Genomic DNA, 27916 nt, shown 5'->3' with positions numbered 1-27916 from the left:
CAAGGAAAACCCCGACAGGGTTGTTGTAAGTTGGGAATGAAAACAACAAGGAGAACCCATCATGGGGTTTTCCTGGCAGATTTGTTCAGAAGAGGCTTGCCATTGCCTTCCTTGGAGGATGAGAGAGTGTGACTTGCCCAAGGTCACCCAGTGGGTTTCATGGCTGTGCTGGGAACCAAAGTCACAGTCCAACGCTAAAACCACTAAGCCATGGTGGCTCTCTCTTAGCCATGTTTATTATTCTGTGCAGATAAAGTGGAGAAAAAACCAAAGCAATCTGAATTAAAGAGAAGTGGAAGATACAATCAACATCAATGCAAACAGATAATTTAATAGAGATAATTCTTTTTTTTAAAGTAAGAGTACTGACAGTGCAGTGGTTGGTACAAGTGTATGCTTTGGGGAGTGGATAAAAGGAAGCTGTCTCAGAATATGACTTGCAGTATTTGTTTGTATTATTATATTGTATGTTTTGCAAAACAAAAAAGTGGGTCTGTGTGGCATAATGGTTTGAGTGGGACTCTGGAGACCAGGGTTCAAATCCCTGCTTCATCCATAAAAACCCACTGGGTGACCATGGGCAAGTCACACACTCTCAGCCTCAGGAGAAAACACCTCTGAACAAACCTTGCCAAGAGAAAACTACAGGATAGGTTCAACTTAGGGTTGTTACAAGTCGGAAACAAATGGAAGGCTGAGGACAACAACTGTAAAAAATGAATACAAATATTTAAATATATATATTTAAAAAGAGAAACAATAAAATAAACAAAGAGAAGGCAAGTCTCTAAAACCTTTGACCAAAAGCTTAGCCAAAATGGTTACAAAAATTACACACAGACACACATGCAAAAGAGAGAGATTTTGGTTTTCTTTCCTTCCCTCTTTCTTTCTCCTTTGGCTTTGCAGTCACTTGAAGACCAAGCAGTCTAGCCTTGGGGTCCCTTGGTTGCAATGGTGGGGGTCTCCACGGTGTGCCCCAACTCAGTAAAAAGTGTATGGGGGGTCTCCCTTTGGATGCACAGCCCTCTTCTTCTGCAAGCAATCCCTCCATGATCCTTTCTTCCTTGGAATATGGCACACACAGGGAGGAACTGGTTGCAAAAGAAAGAAATTTGAATTATTTTCTTTCTTTTCTTTCTCCTTCTGCTTTGCAGTCATTTGAAGACCAAGCAGTCCAGCCTTGGGGTCCCTTGCAATGGTGGGGGTTTCCATGGGGTGCTCCCAACCCAGTAAAGGGTATGAATGGGGGGTCTCCCTTTGGATGCACAGCCCTCTATCTTTTGCAAGCAATGCCTTTAGGGACCTGTAGCCCTCCTTCCTTGGGGTCTGGCTTTGCAATGCCTGGGAGGGGGGCTGGGGCTTTCCTAGGGGGCTGAGCCCTCCCTCTCCACCCCTCCTTGCAATGCCCTCCCCCTCCCTCTGACGTCACCCTTTTGGGGGGGTTTCTCCCTCCTCTCAGCCTCCTCTGCCTCTAGTTGGATTTGGAGCTGAGAGACTCACTAGGAACAATGGGTTTCCCTCGCCTGCTGCTCGCCCTGGGCTGCCTTTTGCTGGCCATCCTTTGCATCCAAGGTGAGGACCACTTGGGAGGGAGGCATGCAAGACCCCCCCCCCCCGACCCCCCCCAAACCCCCCCCCCCCTGCAAAAAGGGAGGCTGGGTTTTGCAAACCCAGGACCCCTTTCACCTTTTAAAGAAGCCTTCCAACGCCTTCTTCATTTTCCAAAACTCATTCCTTCCAAAACTCCTTTTTTTCTCCCTTTGCATTCCTTCCTTTGCATTCCCTAGGTGCCTTTCTCATTGCATAGTGGGCAGTTTTCTTCTTTGCCCACCTCTCCAAATCTGCAAGGGTTTTTTTTTATAAGGGTTCCTAGAGTGGGAGGGTCTTGGAAGAATGTCTTTGTATGTTTGCATTTTGTTTTGTTTGTTTAAAAACACAAAATGTTTAGCATTTTTGTTTTGTAAAATGCTTTGATGTTTGCATTTCCCTCCCCTGAGTTTTCAGAGGTTGCAACCTGGGCATGCAGATCCTCCTCCTTGTTGCAGAAGGGGATTTGGAAAGTGGGGTTGGGTCGGTGGTCTTTTGTTTAAGGAGGAGAGCTGGTATGTTTGCAGGCAGCCCAGATTTATTTCTATTCACAAAATCACACACCCACTTTTATCCCCTCCTCACACTACTCCAGTGTATAGTAGCTACTGAAAGGCTTTTGCAACTGGTGGGAAAGGAAAAAGAACGAAAAGGAGGCTGTTTGGAGAGGGTGGCTGTGCGCAAAGGAAGCTAAGCAGGTTGGGGAGCTTTGGTGGAGGGTGGCTGGGTCAGATCTGTCTTAAAAATGAAAATTTGGAGACCTTAAAGTATATTATACTATCTATCCAAGACTACACACACATTGGTCAGCCCTGTCCTTTTAAAAATGAAAATTTGGACACCTTAGAGTAGGTTACACTTGCTTTGCAAAACTACAAATGGTGGGTGTGGGTCACACATTTTGGAGACCTTGGGAGTATCTTTGCAAAAAGACACACTCTGCTTCTGTCTCTCCTCTTTGGTTTGTTTTCTGTAATATTGGAGGGATCCAAACTGACCCCCCTCTTTTGTAAAGGCTGATGTATTTATTTATTCTTGTTGGAAAAAGAATATATATTGGGGTTGGGTGGGAGAAGCAATCCATTTTATGTTTTAGGAAAGGGGTACCCACCCAAGGCCCCCAATTCTCAGGCATCTGTGATGTTTATTCTGGAATAGAGGTAAAACCTAGTGGAGAATTGGGGTGCACCAGTGCCTTTTGCTATATTAAAGTATATTAAAATGCACATTTTTTCCAGGGGTGTATTTTTGAATCCTTATAAACAAAGATTTGGGATCCCTCCATGTATCCTGCCTTCACCTTAAAAGTAGACCTTGCAGAAACCAAGGAGCTAATAATATATCCCATGATGATTCTTTTGAGAGTAGACCCATTGAACCAAAGGGATTTACACAAGTGTTGACTTGCCTCTTGATTTCCAGTATTTATCCCATTTAAAGGGCAAGTGTTTCAGGGTTAAAACAGACAATAAAAGAGTAGCTAAAAAGGATCCACTAATAAAAGAAAGAAAAGCCACAATGGGTTGGGTAGGTCAAAAGGAATGGGCTTAAGGCTTAAGTTTTCTTATTATGACAACCATGATCATCTGGGGCTACAATGAAAACTTACACAAATACACATACACACCTTCTTGCCAATGGGGCTGAATCAGACTAAGCCACCCATCCCATGCCTGAAGTCTTTATGGGGTTATTTCTTGCAAATTTGCAAGAGAAAATACTGTATGGGTGAAATGGGGATTCCTGTAATTTTGCACAATTTGTACAAACAAAAAGATGTGTGTAGTTGTAATGGGCAGAGTTCTTGGAAATGAGTGCCCACCCTTCAAAACGGGAAAGAAAGGGGGACCCTCTGCACCCTACTTTAGCTGGTTTGGGGGCAGCCAACTTGGATTGGGGTATTAGAGGGATATATCTTGGTTTGTTGATGGCTGGTTGCTTGCAAATCCCTTTTGTGTTGACAGGTGGATGGGTTTTTGCCTCCCCTCCCCGCACACTGAAATGAGGACAGTGGGGTTTCAGGTCACACAAACACCCACACACACACTTCTGTCTGGAACAGGACACATTGTCTGAGATGGAGATGAAGGAGTGCACAGAGGTTTCAATGACTGTGTTCTGGGTTGGGCACTGAACAATGAGAAACTGTGGATGCAGGAATGGTGCTTTGCAGTCCACTGAGGGTACCTTTGCTGCCACCACCTTGAGACAAAAAGCATTTTCCTACCTGGTACTGCTCAATTGTCCATTATGTTTGAAGGGATCCTGAAGGTCATCTATCTCATCCCTATTTGCTCCCTTCTTGTTCTCCCCAAATTGCGAACGGTGCCATGCGCATGGACCAACAGGTCAATTTTTCGTCAAAGCTTGGTCATGGACTTTCCTTTTTTAAAACTGCAACATTCAGAATCCTCTAGGTAGCACGGCTGTTCCCAGAATCCCTAGCCAACACTTTTCCTATTATTACTATTATTATTAGAGTTTTATTTATATAGCACCATTGAGTTTCACAAGATAAAACCTACAATCTGAAATCACAAAGCATGCAAATTTTAAAAACGGACAATTACACAAATTAACATCAAGTAGCTCTAGAACATATAAATGATGGAGTGCCAATATACTGTGGGACCGTCTTATCCACTGGGGTTTGGTTCCAGGATCCCCCATAGATAACAAAATCAAGTCCCATTAAATATAATGGTAGAACAAAATGGTCTCCCTTATATAAAATGGAAAATCAAGGTTTGCTATTTGGAATTTATAGTTTTTTGGAATATTTTCAATCCGTGGATGCTTGAATCTGTGCCTAAAAAATCCGTGGATAAGGAGGGTCCACTGTACTCTCAATCTGACCTGTCCTAGCTCTGATGTTTGCATGTGTATGTGTTTTCTTTTGATTTTTCACTCTAATCTGTTGTGGTTGTTGTGTGCCTTCAAGTTGTTTCTGACTTATGATGACTCTTCTTCTATGGGGTTTCCTTGGAAGAATTTGTCCAGAGTGAGTTTGCCTTTGGTTCCCTCTGAGGCAGAGAGAGTGTGACTTGTCTAAGGTTGCACATTTCCATGGCTGAGCAGGGATTTGAACCCTGGTCTCCTAGAGTCCTGGTCCAATACTCAAAGCACTGCACCACACTGGCTCTTAACAAATGTTTTTCTTGGCACATGGTAGGGCAGAAAGCCTAGATTCATAGAAACCTGTTGTTGGAGGGGATCCTAGAGCTCATCTAGTGCATCCCTTACAATGCAGCCTCCAACTATGTCACACCTGGCAGGTGGCCATCCATCTCACCATCTGCCCAGGAAGGTTGTCCCACCTGCCGCTGTTAGGAAGTTGGTCCCACGTTTCAGCCAAAATTTGCTTCCTTGCAATTTCTGTCCTTTGTTGTGTGTTTCCCTTCTGTTTAGCAAACCATCTCCTGTTTTGTATCCCTGCATCATTGTGTTATTTTGGGTAAAGTGAAATGTTTTGTCGATAAGAGGGGACGCCTGTTTTCATTGGTTTATTTATTGCAGATTAAAATATTCATAACCTGCCTTTTGTTGCCAAAGCTCTCTGGGGAGATGCTCAAACAAGATGCATTTTTTAAAAAGTCAGAATATTTAAAATAAAATTTTTAAAAAGCACTGATAAAATAACAGTACGATCAGCAGCATTTCCTTCTGCCGAAATCCTAGTAAAGAAGCTTTGAGGACATCTCAGGTCCCAGTAATACTTTAGGTTTCCTCTTTGAATTCTGCTGATAGAGTATCATATGGTTTGGGGGCCACCATGAAAAAGACCCTGTTCCAGATAAACCCCTTCCCTAAGTACATTGCAAGAAGAAAAGATCATAGGTCCAGGGGCAAAAAAGGTGGCACCCACTTTTTGTTGTTGTGTGCTTTCAGGTCCTTTCCGACTTTACGGCAACTTTAAAGCGAACCTGTCATGGGATTTTCTTGGCAGGTTTCTTCAGAGGGGGGTTTGCCATTGCCATCCTCTAAAGCTGAGAGTGTGTGACTTGCTCAGGGTTACCCAGTGGGTTTCCATGACCAAGTCAGGATTTGAACCCTGGTCTTCAGAGTCGTAGTCCAATGCTGAAACTGCTACATCACATTTGCTCCACCATTGCCCACACCTGACTTAAAATATGGAAAGGTGGGTAGGAGAAGAGGTTCTCTTCATTCCTACAGGTTGATTGCCAGGTTGTATTGTGACTTTTTGGTGTAATAGACTAACAGAATCGTAAGTTCTTAAGAGTTGGAAGGGGCCACAGAGGTCATCTTGTTCAAACCCCTGCCACAAAGTAAAGCACTTTTATCCAACTTTGGTTAAAAGACCTCCGGAGAATGAGAATCCACCACCCTCCAAGGTACAAGTTGAGGCTTTTTTATTCCAAAATCTGGACTACTCCAAAATGGTCCACGTGGGAGGCTGAGATAGTGATGACCCTTTTGCTTTCTGATAGTTTAGTGTACACAAACCTGGTTTCATGCACAAAATTGTTTAAAATATTATCCATAAAGTTGCCTCAGGCTATCTATATAAGATGTATTTGTTGCTGTCGTTGTGTGCCTTCAAGTTGTTTCTGACTTACCTATCACGGGTTTTTCTTGGCAAGCTTTGCAAAACGTAAATGAATTTCATGTTTAGTCTTGGGTCCCATCTCCAAGATATCTTATTGTGTATATGTAAATATTTCAAAATCTGGAGTGGGGTGGGGAATGCAAAACACATCTGGCCCCAAGCGTTTTGGGTAAGGGAGGCTCAATAAGTCTAATCCACTCTCCCACAGATTTTAAAGTCAGTTCTTCCTAAGGTTTAGGTGGAATCTAAATTGTAATTTGGATGCATTGGTTTGTGTTCTAGCCTCTAGAGCAGCAGAAAACACACTCACTCCATCTTCTATAAGATGTCTCTTCAAATATTTAAAGGTAGCCATCCTTCCACCTTTCAGTTTCTCTTCTCCAAGGTAAACATCCCCAGCTCCCCTGGTTGTTCTTCATAAGGCTTGGTTTCTAAACTTTGGGCTGCATCCGCACTGCAGAAATAATCCAGTTTGACACCACTTTAACTGCCATAGCTCAGTGCTATGGAATTCTTGGAATTGTAGCTTTGCAAGGCATTTAGTCTTCTCTGTTAGAGAGCTCTGGTGCCACAAGAAACTACAAATCCCAGTATCCTATAGTATTGAGGCAGCATGGTAGTTAAAGTGGTGTCAGACTGGATTATTACTGCAATGTGGATGCAGTCTTGGCTTATTGATGTTTACTTCTCAATGCCCAGAACTGGACATAGGATTCCAGGTGAGCACTGACCAAAGCAGAATTGAGCGGCATTACTACTACTTTCCTCCTCAATCTGGATACAGTACTCTGGTTGATAGAAGCCTTTTGCAAGGTTGCTTTATCAGCAATGGAAGAAACCTCAGGTTGACCCTTGGAAACATTCCCTGGGGAGATAGCTCCGTGAGTCATGCTTCTGTTTTGCATGGCGAAAGAAACACCCGGGTTCAGATCCCAGCACTTCCAGTTTGAGAAAGAACAGATAAGAGGTGACAGGGGTTTTGCTCCAGATCTTGGAGAAGTTCAGTTTTTGGACTACGGCTCGTCCAACCAGTATGACCAGTGGCCTTGCTGGCTGAGGGTATTTTGAAAATAGGATTTTCTCCCCATACTCTTGTTCTCTCCGCCTGAGCCTCTGTAGCCAATATTGGGCTGGTTGGACAGTGAGCGATATGATTGTCTATAGGGCAGTTTCTTGCAAATGCAGCCGAAGAACCACGATGTGGAAATTTCCAGGTTTACAAGTGGAATAAACAGGTCTTTGAAATGATGCTTTGTCGTATATTTTCTCAGTTAGAGAATCTGTTGGGTTGAAACCTGTGCAAATGGTCGGACGAGGACATTATGAGTTTGGGGAGGATTTGAACTCGTGTCCTTTTATCCGCTGCAACACGCCACCTCTATTATTATTCTCATCACCATCATCATTGTTTATATCCTGCCTTTTCCCTAAGGCTGTGACTCAAGGTGGCTTACATGTTGAAAAGATTACTATTTAAAACATACAAAAACTGTACAGCAAAGTATTAATCAATAAATCATAAAGAAATCAACCAATTGAGCTATTTATAAATCATAAAGAAATCAACCAATTGAGCTATTAACCACGTTATTAACTGATGACCCTCAGGGACTGGGCAGGCTCATACCGAGAGAGATTTACAGTCAGACCTCCTTATCCACAGGTTCTTGATCCATGGACTCCACGGCTTGAAAAATACTTAAAAATACATAAATTCCAAAATGCAAACCTTGGTTTTGCCATTTTATATAAGGGACACCATTTTGTTACACTACTGTATATAATGAGCATCCATGGATACTAAGGGTCTACTGTATTTGCTTTTATTTATTCATTGCACTTATAGCCTGCTTTTCTCCCCAAAACCCCATTATAACCAGAATTGCATCTAGAAACAGACTGGCATCCTTTAACCTCCAGTTGCGTCAGCTTCCTTGATTTCATGTATGGAGTTTGGAAAAATTACCCTTTTTAATCAAAGCTCCCAGAACCCCCCAGCCACCTTGGTTGGCTGGGGGATTCTGGGAGTCCAAAATATATTCCCCCATCTCCAGTGTTTAGCCTCATTGATACTTTGCATGCTAAATTGTCCTGAGTTCAGTTATCCTATCCCAACCTCTAGTTGCACCAGCTTCCTTTATTTCATATATGGAGTTAGGAAAAATTAAACTTTTTGATTGCAGCTTCTAGAATCCCCCAACCACCTCGAGATTTCTTTTTCCTTCCAGCTTTGCATGCCAAAATGTCCTGGGTTCAGTTTTCCAATCCTGGCACATCTGACTGGTATTTCCCAACCTTGGCACGCCTCTCTTTCGGGACCAAATCTGATCCAGACTATGCATCTATTCTGCCCCACCTTCTGCAATAAATAAATAAGAAAGTCTGTGTGCATTTTTAATGCACACCTTTTGAGTTGCAGAACAATAACCTTTTGCAGCTGGGAAGAATTTGCAGTCCTCTAATGGCAGCTGCACTCTGGTCATCTCAGAAGCTGTAAAATTCCCCTTGCAAAATATTCTCTGAACTCCTGCATGAACTTTTCTCTTCTTCCCACTGCTCTTCCCTAAATGGGAAAGGCCTGCTCCTGAGAATTCCCTACCTTGGCAAAGCTTCTGTGCTTCTTTGGGAACTTGGTGCAAATGCAAATAGAGGAGAGGGGTGGGTGGATGTTTAGGTGTACATTATGCACAGGGTAGGGCACATTCCTAGCATTGAAGATTGTTAGGCTATTGGGCCGGCCAGACTCCTGAGACCCCTCCAGCCTTGCATACATTTCATTCATTTTAGAGCTGGAGGAAGAAGAATCTTAAAACATCAAATTCATGTTGACTTTATCTGTCCAAATCAACCTCTTTGCTAACTGGAGTGTTTGGGTGATCCAGGTTTTAACTCCCCACTGAAGCTCACTGTGTGACCTTGGACTAATAGTCATTCTTTCTCCATCTGCCTGGCCTACCTCCTAGGGTCGTTGTGAAGATGACAGCACAGCTTTCAACTCACTGGAGGAAAGGAGTTTGATAGGCATGTTGTATAAATGCTGAGAGTTTAGAGGGCATCATGGAGCGTCTGGGGGCTGCTCCATATCTCACCTACCCCAGACACTTTGGATTTTAGGAGAAATGGTTGGCAGATTAAAACTAAGTGCAGAGATGTGTTTTATGTTTTAGCAAAGAATTGCTCCCACTGGAGGCTTCTGGAGACACAGACCTTCGTTTTTGTGTGTTTCTACCCTTGAGTCACCTGTCAACTTATGGCAACCCATGAATCTCATAAAGTTTTCTTGGGCCAGTGGTTCCCAAACTTTGGTCCTGTTGGTGTTTTGGACTTTAGCTCCCAGAATTCGTGACTTTTGGCCAAGTTGGCTGGAGCATCTGTGAAGTCCAAAGTACCTGGAGCACTGAAGTTTGGGAACCAATGTCTTGGCAGTTGTCAGTTCCTTCCTCTGAAATACAGCCTTGGTATTCTTTGGTGGTCTACCATCCAAGTGCTAACTAGGCCTGACCCTACTTAGCTTCCAAGATCAGGCAGGATCTGGTGCCTTCAGGGCATATAAGCTTCCCTTCTCCATTTCAACCCTCTCTCCCAATTTAATGATGGAGACCTGGGGGATTCCCAGTGGTAAGGCTCCAGGGGCCACAAGAATAGCTTTGCTGGGCTGAATGTGATCCACTTAGTTCCTGCCCCTGGTTTTTAGAACTGAGCATCCTGGGAAAAGCTACTGACCCCGATCCATAGGGTACCAACCCATGTTTGCAACACAGAAGTCACTGCAGAGGTTGAAACACACTCCTACCCTTTGCCTTTTTGACTTTTTGTGTGCAATCGTGAGGATGTGAAACTTTGGTTTTTCTTATTTTTGCAAAAAAGGCCAAATACAGTGGGCCCTTGGTATCCGCTGTTGTGTGGTTTTAGAAACTCCTGTGGGTACCAAAATCCATGGATACTCAGGTCGCATTAACTCCAGTGACATAGTAAAACGGTGTCCTTTATATAAAATGGCAAAATCAAAGTTGGCTTTTGGAATTTACATACTTTTTGAATATTTTCCAAGCTGTGGGAAGTTGAATCCGTGGATAAAGAATGTGTGGATATAGAGGGCTGACTGTAGTTGCACAATTCGGAGTGACGTGGGGGGATGTTTGGCAATGAACTGGCAGCCATTGTTTTGCAGTGCAGTGCAGTCCCTGGCAATGTGTTACCCCTTCTTCCCTCCCCAAAACCATCCTTATTTGAAATGCTTCTGCCTCCAAATGAACAGGAGGAGGTGAAAATTTTGAATATTCTGTCCAAGGAGAGCCAGGAATGTTAAAGACACTATTTTTGAGAATGCAAAAAAGCAGGACTCTTTGGTATGATCATAACTTTTTGCACCGACTCTCCCAACAAACTCTCACTCCCGTTTCCCAGCAAAGAACCCCTTTCAGGGTTTATTTGTAGGGAGGCGTTGAGAATATACAAACACGTCGTCGGATGAATGAAACTATTGTTCCTCCTAGCCAGAGGCCTATAGGTATACCTCAGTTAACATTTCCTGGGCATTACTTCTTTTTAAGAGAAAAGTTTGGACCCAGTGGCAGAAATAGCATGGAAAGAATAGCAATAAGATTCCCGCGCCACAAAAATGAAGATCAGTTTCACTTCTTTCAGGAAACCTTTTCTTCAGATCTAAAACAGGTTGAGTCTCCCTTATCTGGAATTCTGAAATATTCAAAAACTATCCGCATGGATGATCCAAAATTGCACAGGTCTAGGTCCTCCAGCATGATTCTGTAGTATACTTCCACTGGCGGCTGACCATAGAATTGCACTGGAGGACCTAGAGAGGTGTTCTGTGTAGGCAATTCTAGGTCCTCCAGCGCAATTCTTTGGTATGCCTCCACTGGACATTTACCATAGAGTTGACTTGAAAGACCTAGATACTCCCAGAGAAGTGTTCCCTCTGTGCAATTCTAGGTCCTACAGTGTGATTCTATGGTATACAGTACTTTTGTCAGAAGTCATTCATTTCAGTAGGGTTTGCTATCACCCATGTTTTTGCAATTCCACATTAAGTCCAGGAATGTATCCCCCATGGATATAGGGTTCTTATTGTATTTCTAAGCAGTCAACTAAAAGTTTAAGTTATTGCAATGCTAGAAATCTGGGGGCTGAAGGAAAAGTTCAGGAGAAGGGGCTGAATTCTTTTGGGAGGTGAAACACCCTCATTTTGCCCTCCAACCATAGCTACACCCATGGAGACTCCATAACTGTCTTATTTACCCAAACTCAGGGTCAGTAAGCTACAAATGCAGAAGGGGAAGAGGACTTGGATCCACTTGGCTTACAAGGAGCAGGAAAACATTAAGGTTTTATAGCAGACTATATTATTATTGTACTTGATTTATATAGTGCTGTAGATTTACACAGCGCTATACATACAGTGTATGGACAAACAGCCTCCCACACAAGGCTTGCAGATGATGTTGACTCAGTAGACTTTTCATTTAACTAGTACAGTGTGCCCGCGTCATACGCGGTTTTCAGCATATGCTGAAAGCCGCATGGGGAGGTAGGGGTGGCACATCCCATAGGGACAAATGGGGCACGTGTGCACTGCGCCGCTGCGTGCACGAGCCTCATTCATTTAAATGGGGTTCGAGCATAGGCGGTATTTGTTTTACGCAGGGGAGTCCGGAACGGATCCCGGCGTAAACAAAGGGCGAGAACTGTACTTTCATACAACCTGCATATAAGATATATATAGTCCATGAGCACAGTGTCCTCTCCTTCAGTCTTGGTTACAACATAAATCGGATGTAGTCCTTGTTGCTTTACAGCATACCTTCATAAATGAAAGTTTCAAACAACAGAGTCTTCTTGCATTCCTTCCAGCAATACCTTCCTCCAGCATTCCTCACTGCTGAGCTTCGCTACTTACACATTCCTTCAGCTCTGCACCTTGTACTCTTGTGCTACTCCCCCTACACTGGGTTTGATACACCCCTTTTTTATAGCTGTTTCATGATGTCTCTGCTTTTTGCTCCAATTAACTTAAATCACCTGTTTGTTTCACTTTGTTTTCTGCTTTCCACTCCCTTTTCAGTAAAACTCAATCAGTTGTATTGTTTTGCTATTACCAACAGAAAATGCTCTTCAAGCTACAAAATAGGGTTTTAGTAGCTTTCTTCAAGATACTTAGGGTGTCATTCACACATCGAGGATTTTTTACGTGACTATGCAGATCATCTCACTCACACATTCCAGGTTTGTTATTCAAACTATGGAATCGCATCAAAGCGCATCTCTGCAAGTTTGGACGCTCACACACGCAAGCGTTCAAATTAAGACAGAGTCAACTATGCGAATGCATTCAGAACACGTGCATCATTTTATCCTGGGTTTATTGGCATTGGTTATTCACACTACCAACGATGCAAATCATTTTTAAAAAACTCAGAGAAAAACATGGTATTGGTTATCCCGGATTAAGTGGGGCTTTTTCCATCCCCCTGAAAAACGTTATTGAGTGCATTGGGGACGTGTGTGAACAACGAAGATTCAACTCGGGCTCATCCTGGATTATTTTCACAGTGTGAATAACTCCACAGATTCCTTTATTTGCAAAGGATTTCCTAAAAACTGCAGGTTTTAGCTCACAGGCCTTATGGTAATGCAGAGTGTGGGACTTGCCCAAGGCCACTTAATGGTTTTCCATGGTCAAGTGGGGACTTGAACCCTGGACACCAAAGTCATAGTCCAGCACTCAAACCTATGCAGCCCTCTAGCTCTCCAAGGCAAGAATATAACCTGATCCCCACCCTACCAGCTCTGATTTTTATATTGCAGACTCCCCAGCGACTGTGTCTTTCTGCTCAGCGGAGCATTGTGCACGAAAATTGTATGTTATAAATAATCCTTGTAGCAGCAAATGGTGGAGTGGCTGTGCTATATATAAATATTCATAGAGACACTGTGCACTACCCATTCTTAATCAAGTCTCCAGGGAGAACATTGTAGCTTTTCCCTTCTATGGACTTTTCCCCCCTCTCCAAAGGGACTTCTCTATCCTTTCCTTTTTTATCCCCTTCCAGATGCTGTTTTTCACCCTTCTGGCACACGTATTTTTCTGGGCTTTTTCCCATCCACTTTTCAGCTCTCGCCCCACCCTCTGCCTCTTTGCAATCCTGCCTTCTTCCCTTTGTAAAAGAGAATTGTACTGTATTCCCCAACTGAGCCAGGCTAAAAGTGTCCTGTGAGTTTTTGTTTTGCTGTCCCTTGCCCAAGCTGGACCAGAGCTTTTTTCCATCTTGGGGATGGGGCCCTTCCCTTTGGATGCTTTTATTTCTCCATTTAGGTCCTTGGAGAGGGCTGGAGGAGCAGAATAACGCACGCTTGGCCGGCTGGCGGGAAGTTTCCCATCCTGACTCTTTCTAAGAAGGCTAAATATGGTGAACTGAAGCCGGGCACCCGTAAAACGTGCCCCTCTCTGTATGAGTCAGACTGCATGCGTCTCCGAAAACGGCGGCCTCTTTGCACAGATGCAACAGAGAAAGTTGTGTGTGTCCAGACCCTCTGGAAATCATTTGGAAGAATGAAGGACAGGGTGAACAGATGCCCTGACCGCAAAGACGGACAAGCACTGCAAAATGTAGAACTTGCAAGGAAAAATGTTGGCCATTACCAAATGCGAAAAACACTCCTATAAATCCATGCTTCTTAATTAGTGGCCAAATGGAAGATGCTTTGCAATTCCTTCTAGATAGAAGGGTGAAATGTAGCTGTGTCGGAAGTGAAAAGATTAATGATAGCAGATCAGTCTAGCACAATTAGAATAGATAGTAGAATATATAGAAATGTAGTATTACATTGTACTACGAAATCTTTGAAAGGTTTGAGTTTAGCGAAAGAAAGTAAAACTCTGGTTATTAGAAGGAAAGTATGATTTTGTTTTACAGTAAATCCAATTGTTCAATTATGAACTAAAGTTTAAGGTTAGATTTGCGGATGGTAGGGGAAATGAAATCAAGTGTAACAAAGATTGTGTAACGGAAACCAATGTTTATGTAGAACCGGTTTTAATTTAAAAAAACAACAGGCGGGTTACAAACTGCCAAAAAATACGTATGGAATACGTATTAGGGTTAGGAAGGGGCGGTGCTTCTGCACCCCCCTAACCCTAGTGCGTATTCCATAAGTACATGGCGGCGCCCCTTCCACATGGGGGCCGCCATGTTTACGTATCGAACACATAGCGTCCAGACGTGTCACGGCGCTAATGACATTGCGAGTGCGCCAGCGGCACCTTGCGATGTCATTAGGGCGCCGCAGAAAGAAGCTCCATTTTGGAGCTTCTTTTTTGCTCTACAAGGGAGCTGCACGGTGTGGCTGCGACGGCTCCCTTACGGAGCAAACGGCGGCGGCAGCAGACCGCCTCAAAGCGGCGGTCTATAACCCACCAAAGTTTGCTTTTTGAAAGAAAACAATGTAGGGTTATGTCCTGGAAAAGGAGAATACCTGCTCACTTGGCTGATGGGAGAATCTTGGAAAACCAAGGGCCATGCACCTTGTTATATTTTTGGCATGTGCCAGAACTGGAATTGCAGCTACTACTTTTGGTCTCGTGACAGAAGTATGGGAGGAGTATAGATGTGCTATTGTGGCAGCTGGAAATTTAACCACTTTTTAAAAGTTTGCTTCTGTTTATAGGGGTGAAAATCACTGCCCAAGCATGCAAGAAGGAATAATTACGGTTGTTTTCTCCTTGCTGGAGGAGAAAAATGAATATTTTCTGCAGTATCCACCCTGTCTCTGAAAATCCTGAAGTGTCATAGGCTTTAAAATACTCCTCATTCCAGTTGAATAGACTGCGATACAGCCAAATGTAGGAATTTGGGCTTTTTGCAGGGAATGGGGTGCAAAAAATGCCAAAAAGACAAAAAAGGATTTGCATTTTTTTACTGTGAGGATGCACATTATTGAATGTGTGGCTGTCCATGGATTAGCATGGATGGGAAGACATTTTAAGGTGCATCTACACTGTAGAAATAATGCAGTTTGACACCACTTTGAAATATAGGCTACAACACTGGTATTCTTTGGTTGTCTACCATCCAAATATTATCCAGGACTGAACCTGCTTAGCTTCCAAGATCAGGTGGGAGTCTGGTGCCTTTAAGGTATTTAGAAAAGCATTGTTGCTGTTGTATGCCTTCAAGTTGTTTCTGACTGAAGGCAACCCTAAGGCAAACCTATCAAGGAGTATTCTTGGCGAGATTTGTTCAGAGGAGGTTTGTCATGGCCTGCCACTGAGGCTGAGAGAGCGTGACTTGCCTAAGATCACCCATTGGGTTTGCATGGCCAAGCCAGGATTCGAACCCTAGTCTCAGAGTCTTAGTCCAATGCTCAAACCACTATGTCAAGCTGTCTGTCTTAGGAAAATATACAGTGAAGGAAAGAACTTGCTGCACAAAAGCAAACTTTATCCAGGGAGATTTGTCTTTATAATCCTTCCTTGGAAAAGCCAAAAGCAAACACCAGCCTCACCTCTAAGAATTGTTTTAATAAAACTTGAATTCAGTTTACAGAACACTATATTTAACTCAGTGCTGAAAAAAGCATACAGAAAGTCAAACTGCCGTGGAGTTTAACATTTATGACATTTATAGCCCTAAACCAGGGGCCCATTCCCTCGACACAATTATATCACTATTATTTTAATATTTATCTGCCATGGCAGCATCCTATGGAAAAACATCGACAGTCCTGGCATAACAATTGTCTGAGACTCACAATTATATAGCAGAATATGTATAAAATCATATTAGTAGTGTGATAGTCAATCTAAATTCCAGTTGTATATGAGACATATTAGTAACAGAGGTGCAATAAGACATACAGAAAAAGTGTCCATGTTATGACAAACCTCTGTAAAGGGTCAATATGCAAATAGTGCTGGTACCCAATTAATATGCAATGTGTGAAATTCAAAAGCTTATCTTTCACCAGCCCAGGTTTACCTGCCAAAGAAACTTTAGCAACAAAGGGACTGTTTTTGATAGCTGTCAAACTCTTGAGACTTGTCACCTGGGGAAGACTGGGTTGCAGATGCTGAACAGATGGGGCCCTTTTTGCAAGGGAAGCGAATTGACGAAAACTGCAGAAAACCGCAGACGGTTCCTGTTCCAAATCTGGCACTGCCTCCATCTCCAAAAGACCCCAGATTTTCCTTTTAACAAGGATTTTCTTCTACTGGTAGTAGTTCCATCAGGATTTTTTCCAACATGTTCTCTCTCTTTCCTGTACTGTTTGCTCTGCAATTGCTTTCCAGAAAGAAAAGAAAACAGATTCTTTTCTGCTGCTGTTTTTTCTGTGCATAATATAGTACAGGGTGAGCATAGATTGGCTCCTGACATTTGAGACACCCAGCTGCCCAGAAAGACGTCAGGGGTGGCACTTTATTTTGGAAGGAAACCTCCTTTTTCAAATCTGCAAGTGGACTTCTGTCTGCTTCCGCTTATAAAAAGCATGTGTTGTCATTTTGAGCAGCTCCTGAAGGGTCCCATGAGCAGAAACCCCTGGGTCCTGAATGCATCAGATCTGCCAACCTCAATATACCACTGGTTAATATTCAGAGAACTTTCTAATCTTGGATTGTACTTAGTTTGTGAAGAGATTTCCCATTATTCCCATTGTATAGATTGGGAAAACAAAGTATGGGCATAGTGACTTTTGCCCAAGGTTGCATGCAGGGTGCTAAAGTTGAAGAAGGATTTCTGGCTGCTGAAGCATATCAAGAATAGTTGTCTCAGGAGCTTATCCTATCAATAGCCCATAAAAATCGCATAACTTTGCAAAACGATTTCACACGCCGCACAAAACCCCACCATTAAAGTGGTCACAAAGAAATATTAAGTCACATCTTTTTACTTTCAGGATTTCAGCGACAGTGCATTTCCAATATCACTTTATTTGTGCAATTGCATGTGATAAGCATTCACACAATTACTCGCCGTTTTCGCTTTATTTGCGGGATGCTTTAACCTCTTTAATGCCAGAATTAGCCCCAGTGTGATAAACTCCATAGAGTTGACCTACCTGTTGATGTGCTCTTTTATTCAGCTAAATTATGGTTCCTGTTCATACAACTACTTCATGTTGTGGTAGTGATGTTACTTCACAGTGTTTCTGACTGTTGGTGTTATGTGCCTTCACGTCCTTTCCAACTTAATGGTGACACTAAGGCGAACCTATCCTGGGGATTTCTTGGCTATATTTGTTCACAGGAGGTTTGCCATTGCCTTGCCCTGAGGCTGAGAGAGTGTGACTTGCCCAAGGACACCCAGTGGGTTTCCATGTCCAAGCAGGGAATCAATCCCTGGTCTCCAGAGTTGTAGTCCAGCACCAAACCCTTGCACCTAACTGGCTCTGTACCAACAAACCTTTAAATGTGGCTCAAACTTGTGCGTTCCTCCAAACGAGCAAGGCTAGAAAATTGAACATTTCACAGTTAAATTTTAATGTTTTCCCATCCTAGTTCTTATTTCTACTGTCCAGGCCTTAAACCCTCTCCTTTGGGGGATCTTCTGCTATTACTTTCCTTCCCAAATTATTCGATTCATCTACTTTTGTCAGAAATCCCTGAAAATAGCTAAAGCATGAGCAGCCAATTTGGGATAAGAGGCTGGTTTTGTATTTCTGTGCTGGGCTGCTTTATTCACTTATCTATTTTTCCCTGCCTGCTTCGGTTTTATTTAATTATCTAAGAGTCTAATGAGTATTAAGGATTCTTTTTCTAGTAACAGAGATGTCTGGATACCCAGATGTTGAGAGAGCAGCAGAAATCTTGAAGGGTGGACTTTGGAGCTAACAAAGGAAATGAATTCCACAAAATCCTTGCAGTGACCACTACTCAGTTTTCTTGTACAAAAACTCTAGGTTTGTTCAGTTGCTGATGTTGTCTTTAGTTTGTGCTTTTTTGCAAAGACTGATACCCATTATATCCTAAACAGAGCTTGGAAAAGTTACTTTGGGGTGAGGAGGGACTATCACTCCCAGGTTCTTCTAGCCAGAGTTCTGGGCGTTGTAGTCTAGAAAACAAACTTCCATGAGCTCTGATCCTTAGAATATTGCAAACAAAGTACAGTCTGTCTTAGGATCAGAGCTTAGAAAAGCTCAGGTCTGTCTTCAGCTGGTGCTGGTTGATAGGTTGAACAATTGATGGAGACTGTATGGCGCAATGGTTAAAGTGTTGGAAAGGGGTTTGGAAATTGCAGTCCTCCCTGAAACCAGCGTCCTCTATTCCCACATGTCCCTGGAATGCACAACGGATGGATCTCATTGTTGACATTTTACAGGCCTTCTCTCCAAATGTCTCCTATGTGGCGTGTGAAATGTTTAGGTGACAGGTTAATGGAAGAGGTCACCCCAGGTCCTGTGCCTCAGCGGACATACATACGATCACAGTTCCTTCTGCACCTCATCCCTTCCTTCCTTGAGGCAGAGAGCTTGGTGGGCGTTTGGAAACGGGAGAGAGATTTTTCAGGGAGAATGGACGCTCTGTTCCCAGCTGGTCTTTTTCTGCATCCTTTTTGCCCTGTCTTGGAAAAGTTCCCCGAAGCTCCTCAGGACCTTCTGTGCCTTCAATAAACCCATTGTGTTGGTGGAACCCACCCCTTGCCTTCTCAAAATGAGGAGGGCAGACGCCTCTGAACCTGGGTCCAAGCTTTGGGTCTACCACGCAAGCCCTGTGGGGTTGAGCAAGTGAAGTCCCTCCCAGTGCTAAAGAGGGAACGGTGCCCCCAGTCCAGCGTTTCCAATACTAGAAATACACACAAGGGGCAAAAGGGCCTTTTATGCATTCATCCTCCCTTGCTTTTTCGGTCCGAGGGACTGCCGGTGAACCTGGCCTCTTGCATTTTGCCAACTGGCACCTCTCCCCTCCACGTGCCCACTCCTCTTTTCCTGAGAGCGTTGGCAACAGCTGCTGTGACGTGTTGGCCACAAGTTGTGTGGCAACCTCGGGGACAGCGGCTGATGAACAAAAGGCACGCTTTTCTGACTTGTGCCGAATGGCGCATGCTGGGCATTCCTGGGCGATGAGCTCACCAGACTTGCAGGAAATCATGGGTGCCAAAGGAAGATGGAGGGGGGGCGAATTGGCGACCTGGTATTCTGACATCAAACTTGGCTGGCATGAGTGTGTTGATCCCTGTCCTCCAGGCGGCAATGAGTGAGGCTTAGCAAATAGAGATGAGGTGTCCGGCGTCTAGAAACCTGGCATGACAAAGCGTTCTGTAAAGGTACAGTTTGGGCCTTTGCCAGTTTAAATTTGATCCAACAAAGAAAACACTTCTGCTTGCTTTGGCCCCTTTTCAACCTGTGCGACCAAAATGTTTCAGCCAGTTGGGAATAAAGTCTGTATCTACTGTACCTTTCCTTACACTGCAGATGGGTTGCAGTTTCTTTTTCAACCCCACAAAAGGACCTGCAAACTTCACACTAGATCAGATATGGGCAGTGGCATGAGTAGTGCGTGCCAATTATCCCACATCATACCCAAAGGCTACATCCCCACCCGCCCCACACACCTACCCAAATACAACTGCTGTTCTGTCGTTCTCAAAATGGCAGCAGAAGTGAAGCTTTCTGATCGCCATTTTGAGAGTGACTCTAAAGCAAAACAGCCATTGGGGTTTTGTGCAGGTATTTCTAGGTATCTGGGGGGGGGGGGCTTTCTGTGTGGTTGTGCAGGTGAAAATCCTGATCATTTAAAAAAAATTGAGGTAGGGCTTTGGAGGACTTTTGGGGGCTTCACAGTCCACAAAACGGGTCCTGAAGGACTGCATACAGCCCATGGGCCATATAGGGTAAGAGAGTTTTGAGTTTCCAATGGGATGAGGTTATAGTTTCAAAATGGAGAATCAGAATTTACCACCAGTCCTACTTCCAGCAAGCCTATGTATGGGCTGTTATGGTCTAATCCACTGGTCCCCAAACTTTGGTCCTCTAGATGTTTGAACTTCAGCTCTTAGAGGTCCCAGCCAACTTGGCCAACAATCCAGAATTGTGGGAGATAGGGTCCAAAACATCTGGAGGACCAAAGTTGTGTTTCCCAAACTTTGGTCCTCCAGATGTTTTGGACCATATATCACAGAATTCCTGGTTGTTGGCCAAGTTGACTGGGGCCTATGGGAACTGAAGTTCAAACATCTGGAGGATCAAAATTTGGGGACCATTGGTCTAATCTAATGAGCCTAATGGAAGAGTCTTCAGACCTTTCCTCCTGGAGACACCAGCTGAGATTGGCAAGTCCTAGCCCCAAAACAAGTTCAGCACATTGGACACCTCCTTTAAAGTTCACATTACAATACAGTGGGCCTTCCACATTTGTGGGATGCATCGAAATGCAGCTCTCTACTGAATTTACCAACACACACACATAGTGTGTAGACTTTGAGATGACCCACAGGGACTTGGAAAGTGATTTCTTGGAAATCTGGGGGTTCTGTATTATCTTGTAATATATGCAATTCTTGTATGAGGCTCCTTGACCTTGGGACTGGAATAGATTTTGCTGCGGTGGAGGGTTTATAATGGTCTTATGGTTAAATGTAGGGGATATTGATCCTGCATTACAGTAATGGGATTGTGGAGCAGTTCAGAAAGCGAGGGCTTCATCATTCTCTCCATCAGGAGACAAGGCCCTTTATCCCTGCCGGATCTGAGCACATTAAGGCTTCCTTGTAGCCAACCTGTGCTTCAACTGGCTTCCGGCTCAGCAAAAAGGTTTTCTGCCTTTTCCAACCCATTGCTTAGTTGGTCACTAATGGTAGAAACTTCCTTTGTTCTTATCAGAGCTTGGAAATAGTACTTTTTGGACTTCAATTCCCATCATCCTCTCAAATAGTCTTATTGGTGGGAGTTGTAATCCAAAAACAGTTAACCTTTCCAAGCTCTGGTTGATTGTGGGTTAGTCTCTGGTCTTTTTCAAACTATCTTTGCCTAGAACATTGGGCCAATTTTGGCAATCTTAGAGTCCAATTTACTGCCCTTAGGATCCCCTCCAAACTATCCCCCCCCCCAAAAGGGGGAGAGAACTCTGACCTTGCCCTATTAAATGAACTCTACAAGGTTTCAATTTAAAAGTGATGGGTTCAAGACCAAATAATGTCAACACAAGCAAACTCTGCCATTGCAAGCAATTCCAGATTAATATAGCCTGCATCTCTCCTCCAGGAATGGCAGTCCAGCTTACTAAAAAGTCCTAGGGCTCTCCCTGCACTATCAAAAGCATTCTGTTTTTCAAAAGTAGATGGTAGCTTTTGGAAAAGGGAAGCTGCAGTCCAGAAGAGATAGCATATTTTGTTTATTTTCTAGTCCTGCATCTCCCCCTCTCCGCTATAGCACTGACATGTTTGTAGCCTTCACCTGTCATCTCTGTTTGCTAAGCAATAATTTCTGTTGGCACACTGCAAGTGTGAGGCCGTTTTTTCCCCTGGCTCCAAAGCTTCTGGTCTTTGGTTACTCATTTCTGCTGCCAAAATCTGTTGCATCAACTCAAAAGCAGTTTCCTGCTTTGAATGGATTCGGTTTTCATTCTGTAACAGTTACCCTGGATAATACTCATTATGGTCATACTTTTTGCATTTCACTTTGCCCATCCTAACAGGTGCATAGATATCTGCCAGCCTAAGCATCTGATAATACATCCTTCTAAGTTTGTATCAAATAAAAATGGTGAATCAGGGTGTTGTAGTGGTTAGAGTGCTGGGTTTTTTAAATGTGTGATTGGATATAAAATGTGCAATTTGGGGGGAAATCTGTGCAGGACCAAAGTTTTAAAATGATAATATCGCATTGAGAAAATGGGAGGAAAACTTGACCCATTGGTTGGCATGCGCTATGCACCCAAAGTGATTTTTTTTGGAACAGTGTGTTCCAAAATCAAACTGATAGTGGGATAAGCGGAGCTGAGCATTTGGGAACATTGTACATCTTATTGTAGATTAAAATGTGCAGAATAGGCTGAGAATATGCATTGCCTTTGCACACTGCTCATTGTCGCTACATAATGGATTATCAGACATGCACAGTCACCATTAATTCACAGATTGCATGTTGCATTGTGTTGGTAATGTAGTTGTTTGAGCGTTGGATTGCGACTCTAGAGACCAGGGTTCAAATCACTGCTTGTGCACACTGGGTCACCTTGGGCAAGTCACTCTCTCTCAGCATCAGGGGAAGCCAATGGCAAATCCTCTGTGAACAAATCTGGCCAAGAAAGCCCCATGATAGGTTTGCCTTAGGGTTGCCATAAGTCAAAAGTGACATGGAGGCACACAATAACACAAGTGTAACTCGCTTAGGCTATTGTAAAGCCATGTTGGTCTTGACTGTTGTCTACTAAGTATTGAAATGACAACTTTAATCAAGTAATCTTGATGAAAACAAGTGAACCTCAGTTCTTGTGGCTTCAACTCAACTCTCCCTTGTGGTGAATCTGTCCTATGGTTTTCTTGGAAGGATTTAGCCAGAGGAGGCTTGCCGTTGCCTTCCTTTAAGCCCGAGTCCTAATCGAACACTTAAACTGCTATACTGCTACAATGGGTTTCCTTCTAGTTTTGGGGAGATATTGGTTATGCCAGTCCAGATTTGATGAGCAGAAGAAATGAATCTTACATTGGTGTTAAGTTTCACTTGAGTTGGGATTTACATTGATGCCAGACCCATTCAATTGTTCTGTGAGTTAATGAATGAAGGCAGATTCTTAAATCAGTGGTTAAGAAAAGATTTGTCACCTGTGGAGAAACTGCCACCAATAACGGGATACGAGCCAAGAGTAAAGCATGCTTTTGTGTGCAGCTTGGCTTTTTCCTTTTCATTGTGTCATTGGAACACCTGTTTTAAAAATACCCTGTTGTTGTGTTAGATTGAGATGAGGCAGATCCTGGCTCATTTCCCCACTTAGCAATGAGATTTACTGGATGATCTTGAATGTCTTGCTCCTTTCCTCGTTCTTTGTTAGCTTCACCTACCTTACAAAGTTGTTGGAAGGCAGAAAGGAGATGCTACCTTGAGCACAGGGAGACATCAGATCCCATCTGATCTTGTAAGCTAAGCAGGGATGGGCCCAGTTAGTATTTGGAAGAGAGACTGCCATGAAGTACCAGGTGCTGTTGTTGTGTGCCTTCGTTTCCGACTTACGGCGACCCTAAGGCAAACCTATCTTGGGGTTTGTTCAGAGGAGACTTTCCATTGGCTTCTCTTGAGGCTGAGAGAGTGTCATTTGCCCAAGGTCACCCAGTGGGCTTCATGGCTGAGCTGGGAATTGAACCTGCATCTCCAGAGTTGTAGTCCAACACTCAAACCACTTTACCATTCTTACTCTCCCCAGATGGTGTAGGTACAAGTATATCTCAGTTAGTGAAATAGGTGTGTTTCTCAGCATTCCCTTTTTAACAGAGAATTTGGTACCAGAGACCAAAATAATGGAAAGAATAAGGATAGGTTCCTACGCTGCTAACAAAGGCTATAGCAGAAATAATCCAGTTTGACACCACTTTAACTGCCATGATTCAATGCTAGGAAAGTCTGGGCACTGTAGTTTTGTGAGACATTTAGCCAGAGTTCTGGTGCCACAATGTACTATAGTCCCAGGATTCGAACACATGGAACCATGGCAGTTACAGTGGTGTCAGACTGGATTATTTCTGCAGTGCGGATGCAGCCAAAGAAGAGCTGAACATGTTTCAGCAATGTTTTTATTTGAAACGAACAATATGCATTATGTGAAATGAAATGGTGAGGTCACAACTAAACGAAAACATATGTAACCTTTTAGAGACCACATGAAGGCTTCTTCCAAATGTTTATGCCACCCTCAGCTGGAAGACTTTTTCTTTCACTTTTCATAAGATTTCCACATTGGTGACCATGCTTGCAGATCTAAAAACTAGGCTTTGTAAAATGGAGCTTTGCTGTTAGGGGCTTTATTAACTAAAGTATACCTGTCTGTTTCAGAGGAAGGCAATCACAAACCTTTAAGTATTCCTCGGCTAAGAAAACCGTACTACCAAAGATGCCACTGGATTCTTCATTGCTGTTTGTGCTGCATCAAACCAAAACATCTCCCACCTTGGAAATGTTTAAATAAAGATGCTTTAGTAGATGGTGCCAGTCCAAAGTGTGTGGTGCCAGTTCTCTGTACTGCACACTGCTCTCTTGACATGCTGCCACTTTCATCCTTTTTTCCATTTAATCAAATCTGCAATGAATACTTTGAAGTGAGCTCTCCCTCTTCAGCTGATACAGCAAGAAAAGACAGACTTTATCCTATCAGGATAGTCCTCCTTCCAGCCCTATAACCTTGGGGAAGAGAGGCAAGTGTCCTTCAGGAACACTCAGCAGGATCCCATATGGCCTTTGTTGTTGTTGTTCTTGTGTGCCTTCAAGTCATTTCCAACTTACGGTGACCCTATCAGGGAGTTTTCTTGGCAAGATTTGCTCAGAGGAGCTTTGCTATTGCCTTCCTTTGTGGCTGAGAGAGTGTGACTTGCCCAAGGTCACCCAGTGGGTTTCATGGTCGAGCAAGGAATTGAACCCTGGTCTCCAGAGTCGCCGTCCAACACTTAAATACTATGCCACACTGGCAATAGTTATGAATGCATAAGTATAGGTTGCATATTAACCACCCAACAGGGTTTTGGTCCATATTTCATCTGTGCATCTTTTCTCTGCAGATTGAAATGGAGGAGACCATAGACAGGGCAGTGGCCTTCTTCTGGGCTCGACCTGCTTATCCTTTTTTAAATGCTGCAGTATGTTTTATCCATCCACATTTTGGCCTCTGGTCCATGGAGCCGAATCTTAGTGCCGGATCAATTGAAACCCATTACTTCTTTTCTGGAGTCCAGCCAAAGACTCCATTACTTACTCTAAGCCAGGAAGAAGCCCAACCGCCGGCTTACCTGTGAGCTTCCGTTCATTCCTCTGTTACTCCTTAGAGATGTTTTGAGGATATATAGAAGGGGGCTGCAGGGGATGGGGTGGGTTATGGGAGGGGGCAGGGAGCACCTGGACTGTCAATTCAGCATGCTTTGTTTTTTGGGGGGGTTGCCGATAATAGCTTGTTTCAACCCAGCCACTTAAGTGAGCTTGGCTTTTGGTCTCTGCCTTTGTGATACGGAAGCAGAGAATGTAAAAAGCTTGTGAGCTATTAGTAGCAAGTGTTGTTTTGCAGCTTGGATGTGCTCAGATGACATGACACACATACACACCCATCAATTTTTTCTTGGTCTCTGTGTGATCGCCTTAGGTCAGCTTCCTAGAGTTGCTCATTGTGTGTCTTGGTAGGTAGGCAGCTACCAGTGGATGTCTGCATTTTTTGCAAAGGGTTGAACTAGATGTGATTCCTTTCAGCTCCACAGTGCTATGCTTCTATGAGCTTAAGATGATTCCTTGGTATGGATGAGATAAGGAATCTTCATTCCTTTGCTGCCATGCTCTCCATGATGCCTGTCTCGAGAAACATTACCTCCATCTTAGGCAGAAACAGCACAGGTCTTCTTACTCCAATCCTCAGTAATCTACTGAGTGTAGATAAATCAAATCATATCACCAGAAGTAACACAGGATTATCTCTTAGGGTAAAGAGGAGGGTGTCTAATACCACCAGCTCAATGCACATGTAATGCCATGTCCATCCAGGCTTCCTTTGATGATTCTGTCTGGACATCTCAAGCCCCAGCAGATGTTCACCAAAAATGTCATGCCCTCCAGACAGCTTATTCAGCTCAAGTCTGGCATCCTCCTAAGGAGAGCTGTGACATTGGCTGCAGTCCTTTTGCTGACTTAATTGGCGTAAATACCTTTGGTTACACTTTCTAGGAGGTTGTGTAATGGTGGGATGCTCAGAGTTGTGCAAGGAAGGTCAGCATTACACAACAGGCAAGGATGAGACGTTGCTGCCCATTGCATGATCAAAGTCATAGCCATGTTAGTCTGTTTCAGTATTATAAGTTGAGTCTCTGTTGTCACGAATTCCAAAATATCCCAAAACCAAACCTTTCTTCGTGGGTGGCTGGGAAAGTGATGCTTTTCCTTTCTGATGGCTCAGTGTGCACAAACTTTGTTTCATGCACAAAATTGTTAAAAATGCTATTTAAAAATGAATAATTCACTGCTGAAATTTCAGGTTAATTCTACATTCGTCGACCAAGCTTTTGCATACAGCCATAAAACAATCCAATTCCACGTTCAAACATAGTTAAAATGGGAGAGTTAAGTTGCAATGCATTGCCCCCAGTAAATTGGTAATAAAATATAAAAAATAAGACTGAGATAATGAGGTTTCTTGGAGATGTAACTTACGTCTGAACACAAAATTCATTTATATTTCATATGGACTTCTACACAGTCTGAAGGTCATTGTATATAGTATTTTTAATAATTTTGTGCATGAAGCAAAGTTTGTGCATGCTGGCGTGTCGCTATCTCAGCTACCCACGAAAAAAAGTTTTGGATTTTGGAATATTTTGGAATTCCAGGTAACAGAGACTCAACCTATAATACTGAAACAGAGCAAAATGGCTATGACTTTGATCACACAATGGACAACATTGCTTGTTGTGTAATGCTGATCGAACCCCAATTTCCAGAGTGTTGAGTGTGGACACACAGTGATGCAACTGAGTACAACTCCAGCCTGGCTATGGTGATGTCAATTGAAGATGTGCAACCATTGAGTAGGATCTCGGCACTGTTCCCTGAACAGTTGTGATGTGAAGAATGGCAGGGACAGGAGACTGGGGCAAGGGGAAGGACAAGGAGAAAAGGGGGTAATTGGAGAGGTCTGGGAGGTTTGCCCATTGCCTTTATTGAATAATTCATCCCTTGTACTCCATGCCTAATCCCTGGCTGCCCACCTGTTCTTTTGCAAACAGCATCTGGGAAGTCAGTTCAATGGCTGCAGCCAATATCCTCCTCTTGTGATTGATGGGAACAGCAGCCCCTTCATGGGGTTTCTGTGCATCTTGAAGGAAGCACAGCTGCTATCTGTTCCTGCCACCCTCCCCAAAAAAAGAATAGAAACTCGGGGCCAAATTTTGGGATGAAGCCAATTAAGTGACTCATTGCTAATAGGAAAGGCTTTCACACAGCTCTGGCTGTATTTATGCCACATGGAAAAAGCAAGTGAGAAGGCATGTTTTTACACACACAACGATTCATCGGGGAAAAAAGTGGAATCCAGTTTTGGGGTTGCATGAGGTTCTTCCGCCCATAGAGATGTGGAAGATATAGTATAGGAGGACAGGTTGAGTCTCCCTTATCTGAAATGCTGAGGACCAGAGGTGTTTGGGATTTGGGGGGTTTTTTTGGAATACAGTCAGCCCTCCATTTTCATGGGGGATCTGTTCTAGCCCCCTTTCCCTGGAAAAAAACGAGACTCCAATATTCAAGTCCCATAGGCATGAATGGGGAGCATGACCGCATGTGGGGTGTGTGCCGCGGTGGCACATCCCATTGAAAATATTCAAGACTGCGGACCTCAAATCCGCGAGAACAGAGGGGCGACTATACTTGTATTTTCATATATGTACATAATGAGATATCTTGGAGATGGGACCTAAGTCTAACCACAAATCTCATGTATGTTTCATATACGCCAGTGGTTCCCAAGCATTGGTTCTCCAGGTGTTTTGGACTTCAACTCCCAGAAGCCCCAGCCAGCTTGATCAACTGTCAGGAATTCTGGGAGCTGGAGTCCAAAACATCTGGAGGACA

At 43.5% G+C, this 27916-nt stretch overlaps 1 protein-coding gene across 3 annotated transcripts in view; it reads left to right on the top strand.

The window, feature by feature from the left end:
* Positions 1–1448: 1448 nt before the first annotated feature.
* MCAM (melanoma cell adhesion molecule) overlaps positions 1449–27916 on the top strand; it is a 46944-nt gene continuing 20476 nt past the window's right edge. Inside the window, exon 1 of one of the 3 annotated variants that reach the window (XM_042476151.1) lies at positions 1449–1575. In XM_042476151.1, coding sequence (XP_042332085.1) covers positions 1512–1575 — 64 coding nt within the window. In that variant the 5' untranslated portion in view covers positions 1449–1511. Of the gene's footprint in view, positions 1576–2210; positions 2289–24999; positions 25104–27916 lie in introns of those variants that run through there. The other 2 variants (XM_042476153.1, XM_042476152.1) reach the window with 2 other exon arrangements.

Source organism: Sceloporus undulatus, chromosome 6 (genome assembly GCF_019175285.1).
Source record: "Sceloporus undulatus isolate JIND9_A2432 ecotype Alabama chromosome 6, SceUnd_v1.1, whole genome shotgun sequence".
NCBI classification, from domain to species: Eukaryota; Metazoa; Chordata; class Lepidosauria; order Squamata; family Phrynosomatidae; genus Sceloporus; species Sceloporus undulatus.
This window is presented reverse-complemented; position numbering and strand designations above follow the sequence as displayed.